This window comes from Schistocerca americana, chromosome X, assembly GCF_021461395.2.
Source record: "Schistocerca americana isolate TAMUIC-IGC-003095 chromosome X, iqSchAmer2.1, whole genome shotgun sequence".
Taxonomy (NCBI): domain Eukaryota; kingdom Metazoa; phylum Arthropoda; class Insecta; order Orthoptera; family Acrididae; genus Schistocerca; species Schistocerca americana.
The window spans coordinates 796,489,529-796,514,031 of record NC_060130.1 but is presented as its reverse complement, the minus strand read 5'-3'; the positions used below and the strand labels follow the sequence as shown (position 1 = coordinate 796,514,031).

Here is a 24,503-nt window from a genome sequence, read left to right as displayed (position 1 = left end):
TCAAGTTTGTTGGAAGTTGCTAAGTGCTCTTAATATGAAATACTGGATGAATATAGTCTCGGTAATTTGCGCTCCATTTCAAGCAAATACTAGTTTTTCACGTACCTCAATGTTTATGACGCCATAGCCCCTGAACTATGTGTCGTACAATGATAAAATTTTGCAGGTACACTCAGTAGTATTTGCGGATACTGCCTGGAATCTGTGTTGCGAATAGAATCGTTAGTAAAGGTGTAATAAATTAAAACGTCATGCCTGTTAGTGAAGACTGACTGCATAAATAACGAAAATATAATAAGCGATAAACTTTCTTCCTTTTAACATTTTGTGGGGTGTGACAGCGAGAAGAAGTTTCGTAAAGGTTCGAAATTATGTGTTAAATTTGTTGGAAATCTCTAAGTGTTCTCATTCTCAAATGCTGGGTGAATGTAGTCCTGGTATTTGCGCACCGTCAGTTACGCTACCACTAGACAAACACACAGTTTCTAACTGTAGTACTTGTGTTACTAAGGCGCTGCAGTCGTGGACTAAGCGGCTGATCCAGGCGGAGATTCGAGTCCTCCCTCGGGCATAAGTGTGTGTGTTTGTCCTTAGGATAATTTAGCTTAAGTAGTGTGTAAGCTTAGGGACTGATGACCTTAGCAGTTAAGTCCCATAAGACTTCACACACTTGTGTTACTGTGTTGAACTTTTAACATAAGATTATACACTCCTGGAAATGGAAAAAAGAACACATTGACACCGGTGTGTCAGACCCACCATACTTGCTCCGGACACTGCGAGAGGGCTGTACAAGCAATGATCACACGCACGGCACAGCGGACACACCAGGAACCGCGGTGTTGGCCGTCGAATGGCGCTAGCTGCGCAGCATTTGTGCACCGCCGCCATCAGTGTCAGCCAGTTTGCCGTGGCATACGGAGCTCCATCGCAGTCTTTAACACTGGTAGCATGCCGCGACAGCGTGGACGTGAACCGTATGTGCAGTTGACGGACTTTGAGCGAGGGCGTATAGTGGGCATGCGGGAGGCCGGGTGGACGTACCGCCGAATTGCTCAACACGTGGGGCGTGAGGTCTCCACAGTACATCGATGTTGTCGCCAATGGTCGGCGGAAGGTGCACGTGCCCGTCGACCTGGGACCGGACCGCAGCGACGCACGGATGCACGCCAAGACCGTAGGATCCTACGCAGTGCCGTAGGGGACCGCACCGCCACTTCCCAGCAAATTAGGGACATTGTTGCTCCTGGGGTATCGGCGAGGACCATTCGCAACCGTCTCCATGAAGCTGGGCTACGGTCCCGCACACCGTTAGGCCGTCTTTCGCTCACGCCCCAACATCGTGCAGCCCGCCTCCAGCGGTGTCGCGACAGGTGTGAATGGAGGGACGAATGGAGACGTGTCGTCTTCAGCGATGAGAGTCGCTTCTGCCTTGGTGCCAATGATGGTCGTATGCGTGTTTGGCGCCGTGCAGGTGAGCGCCACAATCAGGACTGCATACGACCGAGGCACACAGGGCCAATACCCGGCATCATGGTGTGGGGAGCGATCTCCTACACTGGCCGTACACCACTGGTGATCGTCGAGGGGACACTGAATAGTGCACGGTACATCCAAACCGTCATCGAACCCATCGTTCTACCATTCCTAGACCGGCAAGGGAACTTGCTGTTCCAACAGGACAATGCACGTCCGCATGTATCCCGTGCCACCCAACGTGCTCTAGAAGGTGTAAGTCAACTACCCTGGCCAGCAAGATCTCCGGATCTGTCCCCCATTGAGCATGTTTGGGACTGGATGAAGCGTCGTCTCACGTGGTCTGCACGTCCAGCACGAACGCTGGTCCAACTGAGGCGCCAGGTGGAAATGGCATGGCAAGCCGTTCCACAGGACTACATCCAGCATCTCTACGATCGTCTCCATGGGAGAATAGCAGCCTGCATTGCTGCGAAAGGTGGATATACACTGTACTAGTGCAGACATTGTGCATGCTCTGTTGCCTGTGTCTATGTGCCTGTGGTTCTGTCAGTGTGATCATGTGATGTATCTGACCCCAGGAATGTGTCAATAAAGTTTCCCCTTCCTGGGACAATGAATTCACGGTGTTCTTATTTCAATTTCCAGGAGTGTACCTCGTATTGAGTAGATTATGACAACCTTTTGAATTTTTAAATTTGATCATCAATTACGGGAAATATGGAAAATCAAATTTTTGTTGCCCCTGGAAGCCGTTAGATGGGCAACCTTCAACCGGTTTCGATTCTGGGATAGCAATTTAGTGGTACACTGTGGATAACGCTTTTTAACATTTTGTCAAGATCTTTTATTTTTTCTTCTTTTTCGAAGAGGCAGGCCAATGGAACCTTCTTAATTTAAAATTTAGCATTTACTGTTTCCTCCTCCAGCTTATTTATCACAAAGTATTCGTTCAGATGTTTTTGATTTATTGAGGAGTTTAGTTTCCTTTGCCAACCTTCGATGTATCAGTGATCCTGTGCCGCTGATTAAATACGTTCCACATTTCAATTGTCATACTAGGATTTCTTGCCCACTGATTGAGCTGTATAGTCTGCGAATTTCATGACCTTCGCCCCACTAAACATTTCCTCCATTATTACAACCCACTCTGCATCAACACTGTTTGGTGAAAGATGTGCCACTGCACCACACATGAGGCAAAAAATCGAACTTCTTCTCTGTCTCTGTACTCCTGCGGTAGTCCCAATTACTGTATTCTCTTCCACAGACCTCGGTTGAAATGGAAATTGCAATCGGAAAGTGATGTTCCGTGGAACATGACTGTCATAGCTTTAACTGTAGCCATTTCAAAGTCTAGCACTGCAGTTTTCGGTGACCATGCAGGCATCTCATTTTTCAGTACAGAAAAAAAGTCTTCCATATGTATTTTGACTTGATTTTCTCTGCTTCTTCCCAACAAAATATCAGGATGCTTTTGTCGGTAACAGACTTATCATCTATTTTCAGGAAACTATAACCTGCAATTAATTTCAAAACGTCATTGCTCCGTTGAATCTCCGAACTAGTGCTAGGAATCTGGGGCGTCCCAGTAGCTTCCCTCCTTGATTTGCCGACCATTTTAGCCGAGTTACTCTAGGCGCTTCAATCCGGAACCGCGCTCCTGCTACGGTCGCCAGGTTCGAATCCTGCCTTGGGCATGAATGTGTGTGATGTCCTTAGGTTAGATAGGTTTAATTAGTTCTAAGTCTAGGGGATTGACGACCCCAGATGTTGAGTCCCATAGTACTCAGAGCCATTTGAACCATTTTGAACCATTGAACCCTCCTTGGTTTACACGGTGAGGTCTATGACTTCTCATCATCTGGGATATTTGCGGCTAAATCTAAACAATTAATTTTCATCTTTCAAAAGTTAAAATTCTTCTTTAAAAATGTGGGAAACAGGCACTGTATATTGCGGACTCTTCTACCGTAGTTATGCATTCGTGCCTTAATCTGCATATTTGCTTCATCAGGTGGGTAAGAATGTTCAGCCATGATTCTCCCATTCGCAATTTTTAAACGGCATCAGCAGCTATTCCGTTCGGAATTCACGCCCAACCAGTTCGTTTACGCATCACATTTTCTATGCCTCCGGAAGCGATGACCGTCCCTGAGAAGACGCGGCTTCCCTTTCGTTCTTGTTATAATTTCCATTACTCACAGCTTAGGCGCACGAAACTTTACGGAAACGAAGGCTGTTGGCGAGGGCTTGTCTGAGTGATAGTAACAGTACATCTGCTCCGGAGCGAGGCTCTGGTCGGAAAACCTACAGTACCAAACTCCTTGTTCGGAAGTCCCACGATACCTGCGGGACCCTAAAAGGGTCGGAAACACCGCAGTCGGAAAGCTCACGAAGCGAACCACTTCTTAATCCTGTTAACAGAGCTTCTGTAAGATGTTGCTTAGCATGAGGTACTTTCAGAAGTTTCTCTGCGAGTGTTGCATAACACTGACCGTCGTGGGGAGAATCACCAGATCTTGATCCACACTCGTATGCCAAGACGATATGGGCATCACATTTAGGAGATCATCATAACGTGACACGACATTGTAGGTCCCCCAAACAACGGCCAATATAAGAGCGTGCTGAAAAGTAATGCCTCCGAACTTTTATGTGAAAACTCTTTAATTTTTTAAATAAGATAAACGTTATTAACGTTCTACATCTCTATTCTTCATATCTACATATTTGCAGCTCTCTGCTGCTAGAGGGCTCCGATTTTATTTATTTATTTTTTTAAAGGGACCAAACTGCTGATGTCATTGGTCCCTAGACTTACACACTACTTAAACTAACTTATAGTAAGAACAACACACACACTCATGCCCGAGGGAGGACTCGAACCTCCGGCGGGAGGGGCCGCGCAGTCTGTGACATGGCGCCTCAAACCGCATGCCCACTCCGCGCGGCTGGCTCCGAATTTGAGTGTAATATGGCGGTGTGTAGCGTAACTATATCGGTGCGTGAGAAACAGCTTGCTCTAGTCGAGTTTCGAATTCGAAGAGTTCGTCCACACACAGAGCACACTTTCTTCAGCATGACAATGCCAGACCACACACGGGCGTTGCGACACCTGCAACAATCCGATGCCTTGGGTTCACTGTCTTCGATTATCCTCCATACAGTCCTGAGTTGGCCCCACCCGCTTTTCACTTCCAAAACTTAAGCAACATCATCAAGGACTTCACTTTGTTAGTGAAGAAGCGGTGCGAGCATAGGTGAGGTTGTGGCTCAGTCAGCAAAGTCTAACATTCTTCACTGATGGCATAAACAAGCTGGTCTCTTGTTGGGAGGGATGTGTATCGTCACCAGGGTGACTGTTTGGAAAAATAAATATGTAAACATGAAGAATAAAGAAAATCCAGAAAACCCAGAGAGATTCTGGTCGTATGTGAAGTATACTAGCAGCAAGACAAAATCAAAGCCTTCTCTGCACGATAGCAATGGGAACACTATCGACAACAGTGCTGCCAAGGCATCTACATCTAAATCTACATGACTACTCTGCAATTCACATTTAAGTGCTTGGCAGAGGGTTCATCGAACCACAATCATACTATCTCTCTACCATTCCACTACCGAACAGCGCGCGGGAAAAACGAACACCTAAACCTTTCTGTTCGAGCTCTGATTTCTCTTATTTTATTTTGATGATCATTCCTACCTATGTAGGCTGGGCTCAACGAAATATTTTCGCATTCGGAAGAGAAAGTTGGTGACTGAAATTTCGTAAATAGATCTCGACGCGACGAAAAAAGTCTTTGCTTTAATGACTTCCATCCCAACTCGCGTATCATATCTGCCACACTCTCCCCTATTACGTGATAATACAAAACGAGCTGCCCTTTTTTGCACAGTTACTAAACACAGCCTTACGACATTCCTTCACCAAAGAAGACGAATTAAATATTCCAGAATTCGAATCAAGAGCATCTGCAAACATATGTAACGTAGAAATAGATATCCTCGGAGTAGTGAAGCAACTTAAATCACTTAACAAAAGCAAGTCTTCGGTCCAGACTGTATACCAGTTAGGTCTCTTTCAGAGTATGCTGATACAATAGCTCCATACTTAACAATCATACACAACCGTTCGCTCGACGAAAGGTCCGTACCCAAAGACTGAGAAGTTGCACAGGTCACACAATATTCAAGAAAGGTAGTAAGAGCAATTCACTAAATTACAGGGCCATCTCATTAACGTCGATATGCACCAGGATTTTGGAACATATAATGTGTTCAAACATTATGAATTATATCGAAGAGAACGGTCTATTGACACACAGTCAAATGGTTCAAATGACTCTAAGCACTATGGGACTTAACATCTGAGGTCATCAGTCCCCTAGAACTTAGAACTAACCTAAGGACATCACACACCTCCATGCCCGAGGCAGAATTCGAACCTGCGACCGTAGCGGTCGCTCGGTTCCAGACTGAAGCGCCTAGAACCGCTCGGCAGCACCGGACACACAGTCAACACGGATTTAGAAAACCTCGTTTTTGTGCAACACAACTAGATCTTTACTCACATGAAGTGTTGAGTGCTGTTGACAAGAGATTTCAAATTTATTCCGTATTTCTAGATTTCCAGAAGGCTTTTGACACTGTACACAGAAGCGGTTTGTAGCGAAATTGCGTTCTTATGAACTATCGTCTCAGTTATGTGACTGGATTCGTGATTCCCTGTCAGAGGGGTCACAGTTCGTAGTAATTGACGGAAAGTCATCGAGTAAAACAGATGTGATTTCTGGCGTTTCCCAAGGTAGTGATATAGGTCCTTTGCTGTTCCTTATCTATAAAAAGGATTTAGGTGCAATCTGAGTAGCCATCTTAGGTTGTTTACAGATGATGCTGCCCTTTATCGCCTAGTAAATTCACCAGAAGTTCAAAACAAATTACAAAACAATTTAGAAAATATATCTGTATGGTGCAAAAATTGGCAATTGACCATAGACAACGAAGAGTGTGATGTCATCCACATGAGTGCTAAAATTGATCCATTAAACTTCAGTTACACGATAAATCAGTCAAATCTAAAGGCCATAAATTCAACTAAATACTTAGGAATTACAATTACGAACAACTTAAATTGGAAGGAACACATAGAGAATGTTGTGGGGAATGTTAACCAAAGACTTCGTTTTATGGGCAAGACATATAGAAAATGTAACAGATCTACTAATGAGACTGCCTACACTACGCTTGTCCGTCCTCTTTTAGAATATTGCTGCGCGGTGTGGAATCCTTACCAGATAGGATTGGTGAAGTCCATCGAAAAAATTCAAAGAAGGGCACCACATTTTGCATTATCGCGAAATAGGGGAGAGAGTGTCACTGAAATGATACAGGATTTGGGGTGGACATCATTAAAACAAGGACGTTTTTCGTTGCGGCGCCATCTTCTCACGAAATTTCAACCCCAAACTTTCTCCACCGAATGCGAAAATAATTTGTTGACACTGGCCGACATAAGAAGAAACGATCATCATATAACACAATGGAAATCAGAGCTCGCATATAGGTGTTCATTTTCTCCGCGCGGTATACGAGATTGGAATAACAGAGAATTATTGCGAAGGTGGTTCGATGAATCCTGTACCAGGCATTTAAATGTGATATGCATAGTATCCATGTAGGTGTAGATGTACATGTAGATGTAGAAAGGTGCAGACTTTTTATGACGTCTGTTTTATTTAAAAAATCTTTAAGAGTTCTCACACGAGAAATTCGGAGGCATTACTTTTCAACATGCCCTCATAAGTCGGGCCGTAGCATTCCACACCTCAGGACCATGCCAGGTAAAATACTTTAGTTTTTTTTTTCAATTATTGGCTTTCGTAATGCTCCCATACAGCTACCTCAACGCTGGAAATGTTACACTACAGTTTGTTTTGACAATTCAGAGTATACATTAGTTTGTCATACCCTGGATTGAGTTACATAGGCTTCACAAAGGACACCTTCCGACACAAAACAAATTTTACATCCACAGTATACTGAAACGAGTAAACAAGACGATAATGCACAGAGGAAACACAGAGGTTGCATGCTATAAAAATCTCCCTGTGGTAACACAGTGAGAAATGATAAATCGCCGATGGTACACGTTTGGGATATTCACAGTTCAATTCATATTAAGAGTATGTATCTAAATTAACTTAAAAATGTTCTTTCGTATGTCCTGCAAGAACTGTTTCAAAAGCTGCGGATAGAGAACTGATTTTGTGCAGGCTGCTACATCGTTGGATGCTAACAAGGTTTGGAAGCTGTTTGGGAACTGATGACCAACATCCCGAAGATTACTTGCAAGGATGTCTATGTGATACGTGTTTTGAGGACGTTGTAGGACTATATGGAATGGGCCTTCTTCATCTCCGCAAGTACATAGAGAGCGGCACATAAGTTGAGCCGACAGAGGTGTTTGTTGAACTTCCAGTGATTAATTTCAGCCGTGCTGTAATTGTCGTGAAGCTCCTCGATGGTTATGTCTAATTATACCATGGTACTCTTGGAATCGTGGAAGGGATTAATACATAGTGACTGATTTTAGATGTCCTCGACCATTCCTCAATCGCTTTCTGAAATGGGTATCATATTTGTGAGATGGAGTTTATCACATTTAATAGCTCCATGGAGAGATGCTTGCTTTTCTAGGACATCTTCTTGTTCATCCCCAGGTATCCCAGAGTGGCCTTTCGTCCATACCATCACGATGTTGCGATAGTTCCGCTGCACCCAAAACATAATGTCGATAACTGCTGCAACTTGGGGTTAGTACAACTACACTACTGGCCATTAAAATTGCTACACCAAGAAGAAATGCACATGATAAACGGGTATTCATTGGACAAATATATTCTACTAGAACTCACATGTGGTTGCATTTTCACGCAATTTGGGTGCATAGATCCTGAGAAATCAGTACCCAGAATAACCACCTCTGGCCGTAATACCGGCCTTGATATGCTTGGGCATTGAGTCAAACAGAGCTTGGATGGCGAGTACAGGTACAGCTGCCCATGCAGCTTCAACACGATACCACAGTTCATCAAGAGTAGTGACTGGCGTATTGTGACGAGCCAGTTGCTCGGCCACCATTGACCAGACGTTTTCAATTGCTGAGAGATCTGGAGAATGTGCTGGCCAGGGCAGCAGTCGAACATTTCCTGTATCCAGAAAGGCCAGTACAGGACCTGCAACATAAGGTCGTGCATTATCTTGCTGAAATGTAGGGTTTCGCACGGATCGAATGAAGGGTAGAACCACGGGTCGTAACACATCTGAAATGTAACTTCCACTGATCAAAGTGCCGTCAACGCGAACAAGAGGTGACCGAGACGTGTAACCAATGGCACCCCATACCATCACGCCGAGTGATACGCCTGTATGGCGATGACGAATACACGCTTCCAATGTGCGTTCACCGCGATGTCGCCAAACAGGGATGCGACCATCATGATGCTGTAAACAGAACCTGTATTCATCCGAAAAAATGACGTTTTGCCATTCGTGCACCCAGGTTCGTCGTTGAGTACACCATCGCAGGCGCACCTGTCTGTGACGCAGCGTCAAGGGTAACCGCAGCCATGTCTCCGAGCTGATAGTCCATGCTGCTGCAAACGTCGTCGAACTGTTCGTGCAGATGGTTGTTGTCTTGCAAACGTCCCCATCTGTTGTCTCAGGGATCGAGACGTGCCTGCACGATCCGTTACAGCTATGCGGATAAGATGCCTGTCATCTCGACTGCTAGTGATACGAGGCCGTTGGGATCCAGGAAGGCGTTCCGTATTACCCTCCTGAACCCACCGATTCCATATTCTGCTAACAGTCATTGGATCTCGACCAACGCGAGCGGCAATGTCGCGATACGATAAACCGCAATCCCGACAGGCTACAATCCGACCGTTATCGAAGTCGGAAACGTGATGGTACGCATTTCTCCTCCTTACACGAGGCATCACAACAACGTTTCACCAGGCAACACCGGTCAACTGTTGTTTGTGTATGAGAAATCGGTTGGAAACTTTCCTCATGTCAGCACGTTGTAGGTGTCGCCAACGGTGCCAACCTTGTGTGAATGCTCTGAAAAGTTAATCATTTGCATTGTCGCAGCATCTTCTTCCTGTCGGTTAAATTTGGCGTCTGTAGCACGTCATCTTCGTGGTGTAGCAATTTTAATGACCAGCAGTGTATCATGATGGTTTTTAGTCAGTTGTAGGGCTGACATACCATCAGACATTCTACTATTATGTCTGCTGTGGGCGGCTGTATGAACGGCACAGCTTCCAAACTGGCAATCAACTCGGCTGTTATAATAGTGAAGTTTGGATGCAGCTTGTATAGGCCTTGTTGACTGCTTCGTGTTTGCCAATAGGTGCTACCAGCGCCGTCACTAGTACTTTAATATACCAAAAAAATACTCTACTTTTAACCCTTTCATGGATAAAATTCATTTTTTACAGATTTTTATAATATTAAGGTGATAACAGTTTCTTTTCAGTCCCATTATTATATTTTCATCACCAAAATATTTTTTAAGTTCTCCATTTTTTCACCACAGGAAGTGGGACACACATGTCCCATGAACCAACGCAAGACACCTTTTCTGCTGACTGACTGATTTTGTAATTTTATTTTTTTAGCCATAAACAGGATTTTGCAGAGAATAAAATAACTACAAATTATACATGCATGTAATCTCTTTATTTGTGTAGAGCCAGTGTAAAAAATATTCATTACATTTCAGTTTTCATGATACATGATCAATACTTACAAAACTTTACATGCCATGAAACTTGGAAAAACATGGTGTGGCACAGAGTGGTACACCACAAGCAGTGCAAACAACTTTTGCTCTCTTCTCTTTAGAGTTCGTGCTCCAGGATCTGCATCGCTTTCTAGTGCCACTGTCTTTCGGTACATGTTTGCCTACGTTCACGAGCCGGACGTCATTTGGCACACTAGAGACTCCTCTCTTTGTTGGGAAGAAAGTGGGCATTGATCCCCTCTTTTTCCCGGATGAATACCCATTAATCAGTTGTCTTGCTAATCTTTACAAATAATGTCTGCTGGGACACATGTGTCCCACTACTTTTATTTCGATTGTAAGATAGTACAGTCGCTGAGAAGTACATTCCACACTGTATTTGTACTAAAAAATGATTATTAAGTTAATAATAAGATGAATTACTTACTTCAGACATCGCTGGAAAGTGTTGTTGTTGTTGTGGTCTTCAGTCCTGAGACTGGTTTGATGCAGCTCTCCATGCTACTCTATCCTGTGCAAGCTTCTTCATCTCCCAGTGCTTACTGCAACCTACATCCTTCTGAATCTGCTTAGTGTATTGATCTCTTGGTCTCCCTCTACGATTTTTACCCTCCACGCTGCCCGCCAATGCTAAATTTGTGATCCCTTGATGCCTCAAAACATGTCCTACCAACCGATCCCTGGAAAGTGAGAAATGATGAAAACTGAAGAATGACACAAATAAGTGGCGTTGCAGCGGCCATATATACACGCCAGTCAACAAAAGTAGTCACCGCTTCTCTATTGCCTTTGCAGTGCAGTCCCAATTTTTTTCTTAGGTTCAGTACAGTCGTCCCTAGATGGCAGCACCGTGCGGAGCTGGGTAACATATATCCCGACACTCGAACTGGCGCTCAAAGTTAGTGGGACATACACTCCTGGAAATGGAAAAAAGAACACATTGACACCGGTGTGTCAGACCCACCATACTTGCTGCGGACACTGCGAGAGGGCTGTACAAGCAATGATCACACGCACGGCACAGCGGACACACCAGGAACCGCGGTGTTGGCCGTCGAATGGCGCTAGCTGCGCAGCATTTGTGCACCGCCGCCGTCAGTGTCAGCCAGTTTGCCGTGGCATACGGAGCTCCATCGCAGTCTTTAACACTGGTAGCATGTCGCGACAGCGTGGACGTGAACCGTATGTGCAGTTAACGGACTTTGAGCGAGGGCGTATAGTGGGCATGCGGGAAGCCGGGTGGACGTACCGCCGAATTGCTCAACACGTGGGGCGTGAGGTCTCCACAGTACATCGATGTTGTTGCCAGTGGTCGGCGAAAGGTGCACGTGCCCGTCGACCTGGGACCGGACCGCAGCGACGCACGGATGCACGCCAAGACCGTAGGATCCTACGCAGTGCCGTAGGGGACCGCACCGCCACTTCCCAGCAAATTAGGGACACTGTTGCTCCTGGGGTATCGGCGAGGACCATTCGCAACCGTCTCCATGAAGCTGGGCTACGGTCCCGCACACCGTTAGGCCGTCTTCCGCTCACGCCCCAACATCGTGCAGCCCGCCTCCAGTGGTGTCGCGACAGGCGTGAATGGAGGGACGAATGGAGACGTGTCGTCTTCAGCGATGAGAGTCGCTTCTGCCTTTGTGCCAATGATGGTCGTATGCGTGTTTGGCGCCGTGCAGGTGAGCGCCACAATCAGGACTGCATACGACCGAGGCACACAGGGCCAACACCCGGCATCATGGTGTGGGGAGCGATCTCCTACACTGGCCGTACACCACTGGTGATCGTCGAGGGGACACTGAATAGTGCACGGTACATCCAAACCGTCATGGAACCCATCGTTCTACCATTCCTAGACCGGCAAGGGAACTTGCTGTTCCAACACGACAATGCACGTCCGCATGTATCCCGTGCCACCCAACGTGCTCTAGAAGGTGTAAGTCAACTACCCTGGCAAGCAAGATCTCCGGATCTGTCCCCCATTGAGCATGTTTGGGACTGGATGAAGCGTCGTCTCACGCGGTCTGCACGTCCAGCACGAACGCTGGTCCAACTGAGGCGCCAGGTGGAAATGGCATGGCAAGCCGTTCCACAGGACTACATCCAGCATCTCTACGATCGTCTCCATGGGAGAATAGCAGCCTGCATTGCTGCGAAAGGTGGATATACACTGTACTAGAGCCGACATTGTGCATGCTCTGTTGCCTGTGTCTATGTGCCTGTGGTTCTGTCAGTGTGATCATGTGATGTATCTGACCCCAGGAATGTGTCAATAAAGTTTCCCCTTCCTGGGACAATGAATTCACGGTGTTCTTATTTCAATTTCCAGGAGTGTATATGACCCATCAACCACGAAAGGTTAACAAGCAGCTGTGGTTGCGTGATGCAGGCGCTGTTCTGCAGCGCGTGGTGCCGCCGCCAGGCGCTCGACGCCTATCACCGCCGCGAGTGCGTCCTGGGGCTGCGCAGCTTCCTAGAGTCGCCGCTGCTCGGCTGTGCGGCGCTGCTGGCGCTGCGGACCGTGTTCGCCGAAGACCGGGCCTGCGACACGGACTATAGGTAATTGCAAATCTTCAAAGCACTAGACTCACATTTCACGTTTCATTGGTTCAGTAGCTATTACCAGAAGGAAAAATTATCCTAACTCTCCTAATGTGGTAAAGAAAACAGTAACCAGTCATTGTGGAACCTGAAACAGCATCCTATCGGACAGTGCTCTAAATCTACACCGTGCTACATAATTAAAGGATCACTTTTTCGAAATCCGGTAGTTCTTTCCCATTGCGATGTGTAAGTTTAAAACTCGGGTAAAAGGTGCCTACAACGTTCCTCTGCAATGGTGCAAAAGTGATGCGCCGGGGCCCGCAGCTCGTGGTCGTGCGGCAGCGTTCTCGCTTCCCACTCCCGGGTTCGCGGGTTCGATTCCCGGCGGGGTCAGGGATTTTCTCTGCCTCGTGATGGCTGGGTGTTGTGTGATGTCCTTAGGTTAGTTAGGTTTAAATAGTTCTAAGTTTTAGGGGACTGATGACCATAGATGTTAAGTTCCATAGTGCTCAGAGCCATTTGAACCATTTTTGAGGCGCCTGGCGCCCTACGACGCCACCCTTGAGCACGTCGGCAGTTCAGAAGCAAGGTGCCGAAACATGCGAAAAAAGGCCAAAATTCAGAAGTTCATGTGAGGTGGAAGGTGGGTTAATGATGTCTCATTGGCGCCAAATTTCACCACCATTGTGCTCAACGCTACCGTGGACGTGACACACAATTGGAAGGTCGTCGCACCCCGTATTTCGCAATTTCACTCCTTCTTTTGACGCCTGCGCGACGGAGGTTAGAAAAGCGAGACCCAACGTTAAAATCACACGGTGTTCTTATGGTGACCGAGGAAAACGCTTCAGACACACTACACTCGGAAAGGCCTCAGGGGCTGGCATAAAGTGCGTCAATGAAACTACCACTTCCCGTGAGGCGTTGATTCCCATATATTTTGTGGTCTAAAACGACAGTTCACAGTTTGGTGAGCAACAGGACGATGTTCTTAAAAATCTATGGCACTGTTGACCCCCATGGATGCTTCAACATTTCTCCAAAACACATCGTGGGCCAGTACCCCCACTGAATGTGCTCGCATCTCTTTGAAATTCAGTGCGACCGCAATTTTTGCTCTGGTGTGCAGAGTGGAACCAGCATGAACCGTTCAAAAATGTTGACGAAATTTGAACGTTATCCAAAGTAGCAAAGGGCGCTTATGCTTTTTCAGCCCTCCTGTTTTCTGCCTTCGTGTAGCGTGTTCACAGAAGGGTGCTACATTGACAGTTACGTGAATAAAACGGCAAAGGGTCCCTATAAGGCCACCCACTTCGGCGATACCCTCAGTGCCACACACCCACGTTTGTTGAGCACTCTAAAATGTACCTGTACAGATAAAACTTGTGACAACAGTCCTAGGCGCCTACAGGTAGGCAATCATTTAACACACCTCCATTCTGGCATACCTACTAGCAGGCAGCCAGGATTCAGACACTTTTTTTTTTCTGTGCCAATGGGGTTATATTAATCCACATTACACCTCACTTGAACTTTGAGCTCTATCCTTTTTTTTTTTTTTTTTTTTTTTTGCATGTGTTGACATCTTGCTGATAGAAGTGTTGCCAAGCCCGAGGGTGACATCACAGGGTGCCACACTTTTTCATCGTTGCAGAGGAAGGTTGTAGACACCTTTGAGCCATATTTGAAACTCTTACAACGCAATGGGAAATAATTACAGGTTTAATTCTGTTGTGCAGTGTAGCAACCTAACTACAGTTCTGGAATTATTGTTTAGGAGACACACAACAACAAGGGTAGTTTAATATAGGTTGACTCTCACACAGAAAATTACAGCAACCAGCCATTTTTTACAATGCTCCGTTCCCGGTTTCGAACCGCCAGGTTAATCTTCAGTCGGTTAGTTCACGTTTTACATTATATTTCGCCTTTTGTTTCCCCACCTGACGAAATTTCCTTGGGGTGGTGGTGCCCTACAGCCAAAACAAGATGTAAGACAACGTCCTTTTTAACTGTAATTGTGCCTCACAACGATTTTAAGTTATGTAAAAAGTTATTATTATTAAAGGGAAGATGTATCGGTTACTTACGATGAAGAATCCGCGTCATTATGTTCCAGTGCAGGTTGCTCATCGTCTTGCAGCAGTGAAGACTGTACAATGCACTTTTTTGTGTACGTAGATGCACATAATGTAAGGCATCACTCACACACTAAGAAGTTTCATCACATGGAGGTATATACACAAAGATGGCGATATTACAACCATAACAATGCCAAAGACTTCCACTCTCAGAGATATTTCATTATGCATATGTATGTGACAGTAGAAATTTACAAATTGTTAATGTTACCTTACTTACTATTTACATTGAAAGAGAATTGATTAAAATTAAGATAAACAAATAAAGCGTTATACTACGTAAATATTATGGCATACACTGGAACAAAAGTAAGTGACAAGGGCCAGATTTACATAAATACATGTTACAACTATGGACATATTTTGGCATACTTTCAAGGCACAGTAAATGGGTTGTGATGGATGTGCATATATAAATAACACAACAGTGGCCATATCTGTGAGCTCATTGAGTTACTCACCTTGGTACTGTCACACAATTACTTCATTTTCAATACTAAAACTATGAATCACTTCAGTACACTGCTGTGCTCCAGACTTACATTCTTAGAAATTTCGGCTTTATATTAAGTGTATGACCCTAGTATATTTCTTTTAGCGAGAGTAGCCCTCTTTGCCTGCACTAGTCTGCTTCTTCTGTTGCGCTTGCCGCATCCGTCATACAGTATTTTGCTTCCAATGCAGAAGAATTCTGTCACTTTGTCTACTACGAGGTCCCCAATTAGGATATTAAATTTATTGTTAAACCTAGTTTATACGACGACATTGGGTTGCGCCACTCGTTGGGTGGAATGAGGTGCACGCATATGGTTTCATATTTGACTGTAGACATGGTGAAACCAGTATATACTTCAGTTTCGTCGTTTTGTGGGTTCCTGAGTCGCGTCTGAAATGAAAGTTTTGGCAGCTGCACGTCGCACGAGTTGTGATGGAGTTAAAGCTTGTTGCGTGGAATCGCTGCATAAGATAAAAATAAGAAACGTGTTTCGATTCGTGACTGGATGAAGGAAAGACGTCAGCTCGGTTGCTCAGCATCCTTGCTGAAATAATCTGTAATGGAAGACCCAATAAGTTATTTTAATTATCTTAGAATGTCACCAGAACAGTTAATGTTTCTTCTAAATAGAGTTAATTATACGACAAGGAATAAAGATATTGTAATACATGAAGCACTATCGCCAGAACAGAAATTACATATCACATTGCATGCATTACAATCGGGAACACCCAGCATGTTATAAGATGCCGTTTTAGTTGGTGATTATGCTTTTTCATTAACACCAATAATTATTAACAGTAATAATTATTACCATAAACAGCAGTAATTGTTCGAAGCAGACCGCATTTAAGAAGAAAATGGTTTGCAAACTACTCTCCTGAAGATGGCAATGTTTCAAAATTCAAACATATGTAAATGGGGAGCACTGCTGCGACGTTTTAAATAGAAGAATATTGAATAAAGAATGTAGCTTCTTGATTTACGTAGCCTTCCCTCCTGACAACAATATTCGGTAAAAAAAAAAAAAAAATAAAGAGGTGGGCTAACTAGAACGATGGGATTTTAGTCTTGTAGACAAGAGAATTTCTACAGCTAGAATTACATTTGCTTGTATTTTTCTTAATTCAGTTGTATATGTGCTCCTAATTCAATTAATTTTGCCCTGCAGCTCAGATATTGTCAAACTATCCATGGTCTGATCGCACATGAAGGTCTCACAAGGGAACCTCCCAGTCGCACCCCCCTCAGATTTAGTTATAAATTGACACAGTGGATAGGCCTTGAAAAACTAAACACAGATCAATCGAGAAAACAGGAAGAAGTTGTGTGAAACTACGAAAAAGTAAGCAAAATATACAAACTGAGTACTCCATCTGTGAGATAAGCAATATCAAGGGCAATATGTACTGAGGAGCGCCGTGGTCCCGTGGTTAGAGTTAGCAACTGCGGAAAGCGTGGTCCTTGGTTCGAGTCCCCCTCGGGTGAAAATATTACTTTCTTTATTTTCACAAAGTTACGATCTGTCCGTTCATTCATTGACGTCTCTGTTCACTGTAATAAGTTTAGTGTCAGTGTTTTGCGACCGCACCGCAAAACCGTGCGATTAGTAGACGAAAGGACGTGCCACTCCAATAGGAACCGAAAACATTTGATCGCAAGGTCATAGGTCAACCGATTCCTCCACAGGAAAACACGTCTGATATATTCTTTACGACGCTGGTGACGGCATGTGCGTCACATGACAGGAATATGTTGTCGACCCACCTAACTTGCACACTTGGCGAATGGGTAAAAAGATTCTTCCACCTCGCCCGATTTAGGTTTTCTTGTGGATGTGATAATCACTCCCAAAAAAGAGATGAAAACATAAGAGTTGTCATACAAACTGCAACAAATTAATGCAACAGTTTCACAGTTGCACAGTTTTCCCTGTGCTCTGTCAAAACATATGTTTTTTTACGTTTTCAAATGTTTCCGTGCGTAGACCGTCAAATCCTGCATATGTCCAAGCAAATCTGAACATGTCCTGGAATTTTGGAGAGCGAAGTTGATTATGTGTGAGTGCCTGAACTTTGATAATTATCTGTAAATAAAAAATTAAACTTTTCACTCGAGAGAAGATTTGAACTACGGTCCTCTCCTTCCGCAGCTGCTCTCGCTAACCACGGGACCACGGCGCTCGCAAGCTGACACTTTCCTTGATGTTGCCTACCTTGCGCATGGACTACTCTGTTTGTATATTTTGCCTATTTTTTTCATAGTTCCACACAACTTCTTCCTGTTTTCTCGATTGATCTGTGTTCAGTTTTTCAAGGCCTATCCCTGTGCCAACTTATAACTAAATCTGAGGGGGGCGCGATGGGGAGGTTCCCTTGTCAGGAGCAGCAATATGTTGCTTATTTTTGCAATCAGCATCACTGAAATCCCACAAACACGTATACAAAAAGCGAACATTATTCTCCGTTTCCCACTTCATATTTAAGTTTGTCTACATTCTACGAACACACATAACCTCAAAACTCATGCATCTAGTGTCGCCAAAGTAGGAACACCCCGAGACTCTTTAATTTCATCGACGACTTGCACAAACGCACGGCGCGCATGCGCAGTGGCCGGTAGCGCAGTTGCCTGCAACCTAGTGTTGTCGTGTAAACTAGGCTTTAGTCTCATTTCCGCTACGCTACTCTTCATTACTTTCGTCTTTCTTCGGTTTACTCTCAGTCCATATTCTGTGCACATTAGACTGTTCATTCCATTGTGCAGGTGCTGTAATCTTTCCTCGCTTTGACTAAGTACAGCAATGCACTCTACAGCTCAAATGAAGCAACCTTGAGAGTAAGTGATGGCAGTGGCAGAGAGTCAAGTTGCCAGCACTGAGTCGGCACAAGTTGATCCCTGACAGTTGCAGTGCGCTGGACGGCACAGCTTCGCGGGCCTACCTCAACCAATAACGTAACGTGATTTTGTAAACATCTGTATGGCAACGCCTCAGTGTTGTCACAGCTCTCTAGACGGCTACTGTTTTTCACTTTCAACCGTGGTCTTTCGAAGTTGAAAGCTTGCAACAGTGCTACGAGCTGTCACGTGGCTTCTTACGCCATCACGACTGTAGCTACATGCTTATTTGATTGACAGTTGCGCGCTCACTGCAAATAAAACAAAACATTCTTCCAGATAGTTGTCGCCGACTTCGTTGATTCTGAAGAAGCCAGTAGTGTACGGGCAGCAGTTGTAGTCAACACGATACGTGTACTATACCGTGATTACATGTTGAAAGGTGACTAACATCCATAAGATTAGTATTCATTCTCACACAGCAAATGTAGCTAAGTAACAAGTTTCCTTATAAAACAGATAAAATTGTAAATACAGAAGACTATTTGTGTTACTAGAGGCTGTACCACCAACGAATACACTTCATTCAGTTTTCAATGTGTTCGCTAAAACACTTGTCAGAAGTTAATAAAATGATTAGTTACTAGTTGTATTTTCCAGTACATATCTAGTCTCTCACGCTTTCGTTATTACTTCCCTTGTGTGTTGCACAACATTATATCACTCTGGTGATGAAATTTCATTTCAAGCTTGTAACTGACTAGCATGTAACCATACTTTTGAAACTAATCATGTGTACGTTTCCTGTAAAGTGACTCACGAGCTAACATCCCAAAGATGTTCGGGCTCACCTGCAGTTCCTCTTCGTCGAAATGTCTTGGCTCAAACTCGTCTAGGGGTTGAACGGCACGTGTCGCATTACACGCCCTAAATTAGACACTTGTGACCCTTTGGTTAAATTATTTGGCTGATGGTATGTTTGCGAAATACAAAGTTAACATAACATATAATAGCAGTATAATAATATCGCGGACTAAATTAACGACCCATAAATAACGTAGGCAACATAGTTGCGATTTTGTTTAGATTATTGTTTATTCATAAAGCAAACTAATAGCGAAAGTGGTCGTATTTAGAGTAACTGTTACACTCGAACGCATATCCATTTGACACAGTTCGATCATTCACAATCTCATCGTGAATTAAAAGTTCAACATTCCACCTCGTTAACTATGCGAAAAGTTAAAAGAGTTCACACCAGGCGCGCGGCTGCTCACCGCTCAGAGACTAATTAAGGCCGGTTCCCACTAATAAGGCCGGTTCCCACTAGAGCGCGGCAGCGCGTCGTGCGGCAACGGCAGCGGCAAGCGTTTTCCGCTTTGACGCGGCGGCTCGCGGAATTGGCGTTCCCATCTGGAAGCGGCAGGCGCTAGCGGTAGCCAATGACGGACAGCCACTGAGGTACGGGGTGGGACCCACTGAAACTCCCGGTGCGTTTGAAAAACTATATCTTACACCTACATGGAGGAAAGACGAAGTTGGGTGAAGACATACCAATTTTCCATTTTCTGTACAATGTACTCTTTCACATATTCCATTATGCATGTTTTCTCATTTCACCATAAACAGATTTCATGACTACCGTTCATCATTCTTCACTATCTAGCACATTGCGTAAGAATCATGAAAGAATAATACATATTTGGAACAAAGTTTTCGAAACGAGATTTTAAATTATAAGACATTTCCCGGTGCAGACGCAAACCTACAATACTTTATTAGTTACGAGCTGCAGTTTACAACTAAAGAGACAGTAAACGGTAGCAAATTAAGGAAATGGAACTTGAATAAGTCAAGACCCACAGTTTTTCGATAATCTTAAAGTTAGCGTAATGCAACGACTGACTGAAACAGAGGAAGGAATCCGCTAGAATACGAATGGATATCTTTGAGAGAAGAAGTGGTGAATGCAGCAGAGTATGAGAATGGTAAGAAGGTACAGTAGAAATCGTTAGATAAAACGTGAAATATTAAATCTGACAAGAGGGAAAAATATAAAAATGCAGCAAATAAAGTAGGCCATTGGAAATAGAAATGTCTAAACATGACGTTGACAGGAAGTCCAAAATTGCAACGTGATTTTGCACTTGCAAAACATAAGGGAATGAAAATGAGAAAGAACAAAGAAATCTTTGCTCAAAGGAGAAGGAACTGTCAAGAACTCATTTGGCAAGCCAGAACTAAGCAAATAAGAGAAGGCTAGATAGTGGAAGGAATATGTAGACAGGAGAGAGGGAGGGGTTGTACAAACTAACATAAGTACAATGTTAGATTCCTGTGAGATGTCTGAACACGCGAGGCAATACTGATCCTACCACTTAACTAAGTAGACACACTGAAGAACAGCGAAACTGTGTTTATAGCATTTGCATGTTTAGAGAAAGGTTTTGACAATGTTAATTAAAACATTCTTTGAAGCTCTGGAGATGTCATCGATAAAACATAGGGACACATATTATCTACAACTTGTACAGAAACCAAACTGCATTTCTGAGGCTTTAATGACTTGCAAGGGAAGCAGTAATTGAGAAGGCAGAAGTAGAGAGGATATAAAATGAAGACTGTGAATAGCAACAAAAGCGTTCTAAAAAAGAAACTTTGTTCACATCGAATATAAATTCTAATGATTGGGTACAATTTTACAAAGGTATTTGTGTGGAGTGCAGCCTTGTATGTAAGTGAAACGTGGGCTATGAACAGTTCTGTCAAGAAGACAATGGACGCTTTCAAAACGTGGTGATCAATAAGAATGCTGAAGATTAGATATGAGGATCATGTAACTAAAGAAGAGGAACGGAATTAGAGCAGGAAGAGGAAGAGGAAATTACGGCACAACTTTGACTACAAGAGGGGTAAGTTGACAGGACATATTACGAGGCGTCAAAGAGTGAGGACAAAGGGGTTGGGTGATAGTATTCTGATAATAATCATCTGTTGAAATGCTATTCTGCTATTTTATCGATTAATGTAAGCGGTGAATTTACTATTCCATGCACTTCTCCACAAAACATTTAAACCAGAATTGAAATCAGCTGAACACCAAATCTTTCAACCACTGTCTGACAACTACTGCATTCTCTTTCAACTTTCTATAACTATCACTGGCTAGCCACACACACATACAGATATAAGGAGAACAAAAATAAACAAACATTAGTTTTCAGCATATAATTCTGCAGGTTGGCAACATGTACATAAACAAACCAGACAGGAAGGGACATGAGCTGAACACACTGTAGTTACGACTTTAAATCAGAGTTTTCGGTAAAACGTCTACTGCTAGTGACAGAAGAAAAAAGAGCAAACATGAAAATGTGCTTATGTTCCATAATCTAAGTTTTAGTTCAACCTCCAGCATGTGAGCAGGTGAGGGGAAACGTATATGTCCGCCAAAAACTCAATTCACTGTAAGTAATCAGTCATTCACGTAAAAAAAAGATGTGAACTGTTTTATAATCTCCAAGTATCACAGATCAAAACAAAACTGAGTCGTTCTAGATTCCACCGAAGATGCCTTAAAGTAAAAGGCGAAACGCGTCTTGAATCAGTAAAGTACACTGGATAAAGAAAAAAGAAAGGAAATAATCAATAGCTCTACACATTTAGTAAATTACATCTTATGACATACCAGCAAATTAGTTTCGCTTTAACTTCTCATTCGACATGCTATTAATGCCATTTAAAAAAATTCATCTATCCCTTCTGCAAAACTGTAGTTACTTTCATATCTTGGTAGATAAACAGATTTAGGATATTTATCATGCGACGAAATACATGACTTTTCACAAGTTATCGTTTGCAAAAAAAAAAAAAAAAATTTCGATTTCTTGAACCATTTACGAAATTTGCGGTTGATACAACCACATGGTTTACGACGAGCAGGACGAAGTACCGGTCGCGTCGCCGAGCAACCCGCGCGCGGTCACGGCATAGCCCGTCCGCCGACATATCAGACAATATCTCGAGAACGGTGATAGCTATCGATCTGCTCTCAGCTTTAAAAACAATTTCGATATGTTGACTAAATTTCATAGGCAATAATGTAATACCTAAAATGAACTGTACGCAAAGTCCACGCAATGCGTTTTTACCTCTGCACACTCATTAAAATTTCGTGTAAAGGTTTACGTAAATGCGATACAGCAAGTAACCACGAAAAGAAATTCGGTCCTTTATCGAGAGAAGATATCAGGCTGTAACATGCCCAAGAATCAAATTTTTCTACCGAATAGTTTCCTTGGAATCGGATGATAAGTATTTCATAGCTGCCGCCGCGTCCGCGCCAGCGGTTCGGCGAAAGTTCGTGTGGCCCGGGAGTCCGTACCTGACGTCACGCTCAGCGCGTTCTGTGCTTGGCGGCGCGCACCTGGAGCGCGGCACGCGGCAGCGGAAGCGGTTCAACATGGTCAAACCGCGACGCAGAGCCCGCCGCGCCTTGCCGCTGACGCCATTTCCATGGCAACCACGCCGCTGACGCGCCGTTTTGACGCGCGGCAGCCCTAGTGGGAACCGGCCTTTAAGGCCGTTCTCGAGATATTGTCTGATATGTCGGCGGACGGGCTATGCCGTGACCGCGCGCGGGTTGCTCGGCGACGCGACCGGTACTTCGTCCTGCTCGTCGTAAACCATGTGGTTGTATCAACCGCAAATTTCGTAAACGGTTCAAGAAATCGAAATGGTTTCTTTCTTTTTTTTCTTTTTTTTTTTTTTTTTTTTTTGCAAACGAAAACTTGTGAAAAGTCATGTATTTCGTCGCATGATAAATATCCTAAATCTGTTTATCTACCAAGATATGAAAGTAACTACAGTTTTGCAGAAGGGATAGATGAACTTTTTTAAATGGCATTAATAGCATGTCGAATGAGAAGTTAAACCGAAACTAATTTGCTGGTATGTCATAAGATGTAATTTACTAAATATGTAGAGCTATTGATTATTTCCTTTCTTTTTTTCTTTATCCAGTGTACTTTACTGATTCAAGACGCGTTTCGCCTTTTACTTTAAGGCATCTTCGGTGGAATCTAGAATGACTCAGTTTTGTTTTGATCTGTGATACTTGGAGATTATAAAACAGTTCACATCTTCGTTTACGTGAATGACTGATTACTTACAGTGAATTGAGTTTTTGGCGGACATATACGTTTCCCCTCACCTGCTCACATGCTGGAGGTTGAACTAAAACTTAGATTATGGAACATAAGCACATTTTCATGTTCGCTCTTTTTTCTTCTGTCACTAGCAGTAGAAGTTTTACCGAAAACTCTGATTTAAAGTCGTAACTACAGTGTGTTCACCTCATGTCCCTTCCTGTCTGGTTTGTTTATGTACATGTTGCCAACCTGCAGAATTATATGCTGAAAACTAATGTTTGTTTATTTTTGTTCTCCTTATATCTGTATGTGTGTGTGGCTAGCCAGTGATAGTTATAGAAAGTTGAAAGAGAATGCAGTAGTTGTCAGACAGTGGTTGAAAGATTTGGTGTTCAGCTGATTTCAATTCTGGTTTAAATGTTTTGTGGAGAAGTGCATGGAATAGTAAATTCACCGCTTACATTAATCGATAAAATAGCAGAATAGCATTTCAACAGATGATTATTATCAGAATACTATCACCCAACCCCTTTGTCCTCACTCTTTGACGCCTCATAATATGTCCTGTCAACTTACCCCTCTTGTAGTCAAAGTTGTGCCGTAATTTCCTCTTCCTCTTCCTGCTCTAATTCCGTTCCTCTTCTTTAGTTACATGATCCTCATATCTAATCTTCAGCATTCTTATTGATCACCACGTTTTGAAAGCGTCCATTGTCTTCTTGACAGAACTGTTCATAGCCCACGTTTCACTTACATACAAGGCTGCACTCCACACAAATACCTTTGTAAAATTGTACCCAATCATTAGAATTTATATTCGATGTGAACAAAGTTTCTTTTTTAGAACGCTTTTGTTGCTATTCACAGTCTTCATTTTATATCCTCTCTACTTCTGCCTTCTCAATTACTGCTTCCCTTGCAAGTCATTAAAGCCTCAGAAATGCAGTTTGGTTTCTGTACAAGTTGTAGATAATCTTGTGGCCCTATGTTTTAGAGCTTCAAAGAATGTTTTAATTAAGATTGTCAAAATCTTTCTCTAAACA

The 24,503-nt window shown here is 43.6% G+C and overlaps 1 protein-coding gene across 1 annotated transcript in view; it reads left to right on the top strand.

Moving 5' to 3' along the window:
* LOC124555065 (SET and MYND domain-containing protein 4-like) overlaps positions 1-24,503 on the top strand; it is a 201,540-nt gene that overhangs the window by 116,154 nt on the left and 60,883 nt on the right. Inside the window, exon 6 of the mRNA XM_047128851.1 lies at positions 12,681-12,850. Within this exon, the coding sequence (XP_046984807.1) occupies positions 12,681-12,850 (170 nt within the window). The remainder of the gene's footprint in view (positions 1-12,680; positions 12,851-24,503) is intronic.